Source organism: Natator depressus, chromosome 3, assembly GCF_965152275.1.
Source record: "Natator depressus isolate rNatDep1 chromosome 3, rNatDep2.hap1, whole genome shotgun sequence".
NCBI classification, from domain to species: Eukaryota; Metazoa; Chordata; order Testudines; family Cheloniidae; genus Natator; species Natator depressus.
This window is the reverse complement of record NC_134236.1, coordinates 131,268,383-131,274,923: the sequence shown is the minus strand read 5'-3', so window position 1 is coordinate 131,274,923 and position 6,541 is coordinate 131,268,383. Positions and strand designations below refer to the sequence as shown.

At 51.5% G+C, this 6,541-nt stretch overlaps 1 protein-coding gene across 1 annotated transcript; it reads right to left on the bottom strand.

The window, feature by feature from the left end:
* Positions 1-4,282: 4,282 nt before the first annotated feature.
* On the bottom strand, positions 4,283-6,079 carry LOC141984094 (myb/SANT-like DNA-binding domain-containing protein 7). Its single transcript, XM_074947031.1, has 2 exons — positions 5,287-6,079; positions 4,283-4,707 (listed from the first exon to the last, which is right to left on the bottom strand). Exons 1-2 carry the CDS (start codon positions 5,867-5,869, stop codon positions 4,628-4,630), a joined length of 663 nt encoding a protein of 220 aa, XP_074803132.1. The 5' UTR covers positions 5,870-6,079; the 3' UTR covers positions 4,283-4,627.
* Positions 6,080-6,541: the final 462 nt, after the last annotated feature.

Here is a 6,541-nt window from a genome sequence, read left to right as displayed (position 1 = left end):
AAGGGCAGACAATTGTTTCGCGCCTTTTTTCCTGAGTTACCTGTGCGGACGCCATACCACCGCAAGCATGGAGCCCGCTCAGGTAACCGTCACCGTATGTCTCCTGGGTGCTGGCAGACGTGGCACGGCATTGCTACACAGTAGCAGCAACCCATTGCCTTGTGGCAGCAGACGGTACAATACGACTGGTAGCCGTCCTCGTCATGTCCGAGGTACTCCTGGTCGCCTGTGTGATCAGGAGTGCCTGGGCAGACATGGGCGCAGGGACTAAATTTTTAGTGACTTGACCAGGTCATTTTTTTTAGTCCGGCAGTCAGTCCTATTGAACTGTCTTATGGTGAGCAGGCAGGCAATATGTCCTTCTGCACCGTCTGCTGCCAGCCAAAGATGTAAAAGATAGATGGAGTGGATCAAAACAAGAAATAGACCAGATTTGTTTGTACTCATTTGCCTCCTCCCCTGTCTAGGGGAATCATTCCTCTAGGTCACACTGCAGTCACTCACAGAGAAGGTGCAGCGAGGTAGATCTAGCCATGTATCAATCAGAGGCCAGGCTAACCTCCTTGTTCCAATAAGAACAATAACTTAGGTGCACCATTTCTTATTGGAACCCTCCGTGAAGTCAACCCTGTAAGCCGTGTCCTCAGTCGCCCCTCCCTGCGTCAGAGCAATGGCAAACAATCGTGCATCTGAGTTGAGAGTGCTGTCCAGAGCAGTCACAATGGAGCACTCTGATTGGGCTAAAACATTGTCGCGGGTGGTTCTGGGTACATATTGTCCGGCCCCCGTTCCCTCCCTCCCTCCGTGAAGGCAAGGGCAGACAATTGTTTCGCGCCTTTTTTCCTGAGTTACCTGTGCGGACGCCATACCACCGCAAGCATGGAGCCTGCTCAGGTAACCGTCACCATATGTCTCCTGGGTGCTGGCAGACGCGGTACGGCATTGCTACACAGTAGCAGCAACCCATTGCCTTCTGGCAGCAGACGGTACAGTACGACTGGTAGCCGTCCTCGTCATGTCCGAGGTGTTCCTGGTCGCCTGTGTGAGGTCGATCAGGAGCGCCTGGGCAGACATGGGCGCAGGGACTAAATTTTTAGTGACTTGACCAGGTCATTTTTTTTAGTCCGGCAGTCAGTCCTATTGAACCGTCTTATGGTGAGCAGGCAGGCAATATGGATTGCTAGCAGTCCTATTGCACCGTCTTCTGCCGAGCAGCCATGAGATGTGGATGGCATGCAGTCCTTCTGCACCGTCTGCTGCTAGCCAAAGATGTAAAAGATAGATGGAGTGGATCAAAACAAGAAATAGACCAGATTTGTTTTGTACTCATTTGCCTTCTCCCCTGTCTAGGGGACTCATTCCTCTAGGTCACACTGCAGTCACGCACAGAGAAGGTGCAGCAAGGTAGATCTAGCCATGTATCAATCAGAGGCCAGGCTAACCTCCTTGTTCCAATAAGAACAATAACTTAGGTGCACCATTTCTTATTGGAACCCTCCGTGAACTCTACCCTTGTAAGCCGTGTCCTCAGTCGCCCCTCCCTGCGTCAGAGCAACGGCAAACAATCGTGCATCTGAGTTGAGAGTGCTGTCCAGAGCAGCCCAATGGAGCACTCTGATTGGGCTAAAACATTGTCGCGGGTGGTTCTGGGTACATATTGTCCGGCCCCCGTTCCCTCCCTCCCTCCGTGAAGGCAAGGGCAGACAATTGTTTCGCGCCTTTTTTCCTGAGTTACCTGTGCGGACGCCATACCACCGCAAGCATGGAGCCCGCTCAGGTAACCGTCACCGTATGTCTCCTGGGTGCTGGCAGATGCGGTACGGCATTGCTACACAGTAGCAGCAACCCATTGCCTTCTGGCAGCAGACGGTGCAGTATGACTGGTAGCCGTCCTCGTCATGTCCGAGGTGCTCCTGGCCACGTCGGCTGGGAGCGCCTGGGCAGACATGGGCGCAGGGACTAAATTTTTGGTGACTTGACCAGGTCATTCTCTTTAGTCCTGCAGTCAGTCGTATTGAACCGTCTAATGGTGAGCAGGCAGGCAATACGGATTGCTAGCAGTCGTATTGTACCATCTTCTGCCGGGCAGGCAAGAGATGATGATGGCTAGCAATCGTATTGTACCATCTTCTGCCAGGCAGGCAAGAGATGAGGATGGCTAGCAGTCGTACTGTGCCATCTTCTGCCAAGCAGCCATGAGATGTGGATGGCTTGCAGTCCTTCTGCACCGTCTGCTGCCAGCCAAAGATGTAAAAGATAGATGGAGTGGATCAAAACAAGAAATAGACCAGATTTGTTTTGTACTCATTTGCCTCCTGCCCTGTCTAGGGGACTCATTCCTCTAGGTCACACTGCAGTCACTCACAGAGAAGGTGCTGCGAGGTAGATCTAGCCATGTATCAATCAGAGGCCAGGCTAACCTCCTTGTTCCAATAAGAACAATAACTTAGGTGCACCATTTCTTATTGGAACCCTCCGTGAAGTCCTGCCTGAACTACTCCTTGATGTAAAGCCACCCCCTTTGTGGATTTTAGCCTCCTGAAGCCAACCCTGTAAGCCGTGTCGTCAGTCGCCCCTCCCTCCGTCAGAGCAACGGCAGACAATCATTCCGCGCCTTTTTTCTGTGCGGACGCCATACCAAGGCAAGCATGGAGTCCACTCAGCTCACTTTGGCAATTAGGAGCACATTAAACACCACACGCATTATCCAGCAGTATATGCAGCACCAGAACCTGGCAAAGCGCTACCGGGCGAGGAGGCGACGTCAGCGCGGTCACGTGAGTGATCAGGACATGGACACAGATTTCTCTGAAAGCATGGGCCCTGCCAATGCATGCATAATGGTGCTAATGGGGCAGGTTCATGCTGTGGAACGCCGATTCTGGGCTCGGGAAACAAGCACAGACTGGTGGGACCGCATAGTGTTGCAGGTCTGGGACGATTCCCAGTGGCTGCGAAACTTTCGCATGCGTAAGGGCACTTTCATGGAACTTTGTGACTTGCTTTCCCCTGCCCTGAAGCGCATGAATACCAAGATGAGAGCAGCCCTCACAGTTGAGAAACGAGTGGCGATAGCCCTGTGGAAGCTTGCAACGCCAGACAGCTACCGGTCAGTTGGGAATCAATTTGGAGTGGGCAAATCTACTGTGGGGGCTGCTGTGATGCAAGTAGCCCACGCAATCAAAGATCTGCTGATATCAAGGGTAGTGACCTTGGGAAATGTGCAGGTCATAGTGGATGGCTTTGCTGCAATGGGATTCCCTAACTGTGGTGGGGCCATAGACGGAACCCATATCCCTATCTTGGCACCGGAGCACCAAGCCGGCGAGTACATAAACCGCAAGGGGTACTTTTCAATAGTGCTGCAAGCTCTGGTGGATCACAAGGGACGTTTCACCAACATCAACGTGGGATGGCCGGGAAAGGTACATGACGCTCGCATCTTCAGGAACTCTGGTCTGTTTCAAAAGCTGCAGGAAGGGACTTTATTCCCAGACCAGAAAATAACTGTTGGTGATGTTGAAATGCCTATATGTATCCTTGGGGACCCAGACTACCCCTTAATGCCATGGCTCATGAAGCCGTATACAGGCAGCCTGGACAGCAGTCAGGAGCTGTTCAACTACAGGCTGAGCAAGTGCAGAATGGTGGTAGAATGTGCATTTGGACATTTAAAGGCGCGCTGGCGCAGTTTACTGACTCGGTTAGACCTCAGCGAAACCAATATTCCCACTGTTATTACTGCTTGCTGTGTGCTCCACAATATCTGTGAGAGTAAGGGGGAGACGTTTATGGCGGGGTGGGAGGTTGAGGCAAATCGCCTGGCTGCTGGTTATGCGCAGCCAGACACCAGGGCGGTTAGAAGAGCACAGGAGGGTGCGGTACGCATCAGAGAGGCTTTGAAAACCAGTTTCATGACTGGCCAGGCTACGGTGTGAAAGTTCTGTTTGTTTCTCCTTGATGAAACCCCCCGCCCCTTGGTTCACTCTACTTCCTTGTAAGCTAACCACCCTCCCCTCCTCCCTTTGATCACCTCTTGCAGAGGCAATAAAGTCATTGTTGCTTCACATTCATGCATTCTTTATTCATTCATCACACAAATAGGGGGATGACTACCAAGGTAGCCCAGGAGGGGTGGTGGAGGAGGGAAGGAAAATGCCACACAGCACTTTAAAAGTTTACAACTTTAAAATTTATTGAATGACAGCCTTCTTTTTTTGGGGCAATCCTCTGTGGTGGAGTGGCTGGTTGGCCGGTGGCCCCCCCACCGCGTTCTTGGGCGTCTGGGTGTGGAGGCTATGGAACTTGGGGAGGAGGGCGGTTGGTTACACAGGGGCTGTAGTGGCAGTCTGTGCTCCAGCTGCCTTTGCTGCAGCTGAACCATACACTGGAGCATACTGGTTTGGTCCTCCAGCAGCCTCAGCATTGAATCCTGCCTCCTCTCATCACGCTGTCGCCACATTCGAGCTTCAGCCCTCTCTTCAGCCCGCCACTTACTCTCTTCAGCCCGCCACCTCTCCTCCTGGTCATTTTGTGCTTTCCTGCAGTCTGACATTATTTGCCTCCACGCATTCGTCTGTGCTCTGTCAGTGTGGGAGGACAGCATGAGCTCGGAGAACATTTAATCTCAAGTGCGTTTTTTTTTCTTTCTAATCTTCACTAGCCTCTGGGAAGGAGAAGATCCTGTGATCATTGAAACACATGCAGCTGGTGGAGAAAAGAAAAGGGACAGCGGTATTTAAAAAGACACATTTTATAAAACACTGGCTACACTCTTTCAGGGTAAACCTTGCTGTTAACATTACATACATAGCACATGTGCTTTCGTTACAAGGTCGCATTTTGCCTCCCCCCACCGCGTGGCTACCCCCTCAACCCTCCCCCCTCCCTGTGGCTAACAGCGGGGAACATTTCTGTTCAGCCGCAGGCAAACAGCCCAGCAGGAATGGGCTCCTCTGAGTGTCCCCTGAAGAAAAGCACCCTATTTCAACCAGGTGACCATGGATTATATCTCACTCTCCTGAGGATAACACATGAACGGATGTTGCTTGAACGCCAGCAAACATACACTGCAATGCTTTGTTGTACAATGATTCCCGAGTACGTGTTACTGGCCTGGAGTGGTATAGTGTCCTACCATGAAGGACGCAATAAGTCTGCCCTCCCCAGAAACCTTTTGCAAAGGCTTTGGGAGTATATCCAGGAGAGCCGCGAATGCCAGGGCAGAGTAATCCTTTCACATGCTTGCTTTTAAACCATGTATAGTATTTTAAAAGGTACACTCACCGGAGGTCCCTTCTCCGCCTGCTGGGTCCAGGAGGCAGCCTTGGGTGGGTTCAGGGGGTACTGGCTCCAGGTCCAGGGTGAGAAACAGTTCCTGGCTGTCGGGAAATCCGGTTTCTCCGCTTGCTTGCTGTGAGCTATCTACAACCTCCTCCTCATCATCATCTTCTTCGTCCCCAAAACCTGCTTCCGTATTGCCTCCATCTCCATTGAAGGAGTCAAACAACACGGCTGGGGTAGTGGTGGCTGAACCCCCTAAAATGGCATGCAGCTCATCATAGAAGCGGCATGTTTGGGGCTCTGACCCGGAGCGGCCGTTCGCCTCTCTGGTTTTCTGGTAGGCTTGCCTCAGCTCCTTCAGTTTCACGCGGCACTGCTTCGGGTCCCTGTTATGGCCTCTGTCCTTCATGCCCTGGGAGATTTTGACAAAGGTTTTGGCATTTCGAAAACTGGAACGGAGTTCTGATAGCACGGATTCCTCTCCCCATACAGCGATCAGATCCCGTACCTCCCGTTCGGTCCATGCTGGAGCTCTTTTGCGATTCTGAGACTCCATCATGGTCACTTCTGCTGATGAGCTCTGCATGGTCACCTGCAGCTTGCCACGCTGGCCAAACAGGAAATGAGATTCAAAAGTTCGCGGTTCTTTTCCTGTCTACCTGGCCAGTGCATCTGAGTTGAGAGTGCTGTCCAGAGCGGTCAAAATGGAGCACTCTGGGATAGCTCCCGGAGGCCAATACCGTCGAATTGTGTCCACAGTACCCCAAATTCGACCCGGCAAGGCCGATTTAAGCGCTAATCCGCTTGTCAGGGGTGGAGTAAGGAAATCGATTTTAAGAGCCCTTTAAGTCGAAATAAAGGGCTTCATCGTGTGGACGGGTGCAGGTTTACATCGATTTAATGCTGCTAAATTCGACCTAAAGTCCTAGTGTAGACCAGGGCTTAGAAGCAGAACTTGTCTTGGGGGCTTGTCTACCCTTCAGTTTTGTACTTTCACTACGGCAGCATAATTGAAGTGGCAAACTCCCTACCCCCAAAGCAGATGCAGTTATATGGGTCTAAAAATACGTATAGCGATATAGCTTATTTGGGTTCAGGAACTGAAATAAACTGTACTGCTATAAGGCACCTTTACACTGGTATAACAGGATCTACTTTAGGGCTTTTAGGGGCATAACTATGTCAGCACAGATCATGCCCTTTTTATGGGCAAAACTGTAAGCATAGACCAGTCCTTAGGGGATGTGCAAACTGATCT

What these genes read in the sequence shown, in the direction of transcription:
- LOC141984094 (XM_074947031.1), bottom strand. Translation starts at nt 5,869, where the DNA reads ATGCAGAGCTCATCAGCAGAAGTGACCATGATGGAGTCTCAGAATCGC. An exon ending in AGGCGGAGAAGGGACCTCCG is followed by an intron (nt 4,708 to 5,286) that starts GTGAGTGTACCT and finishes TTTCTCCACCAG; the next exon opens with CTGCATGTGTTTCAATGATC.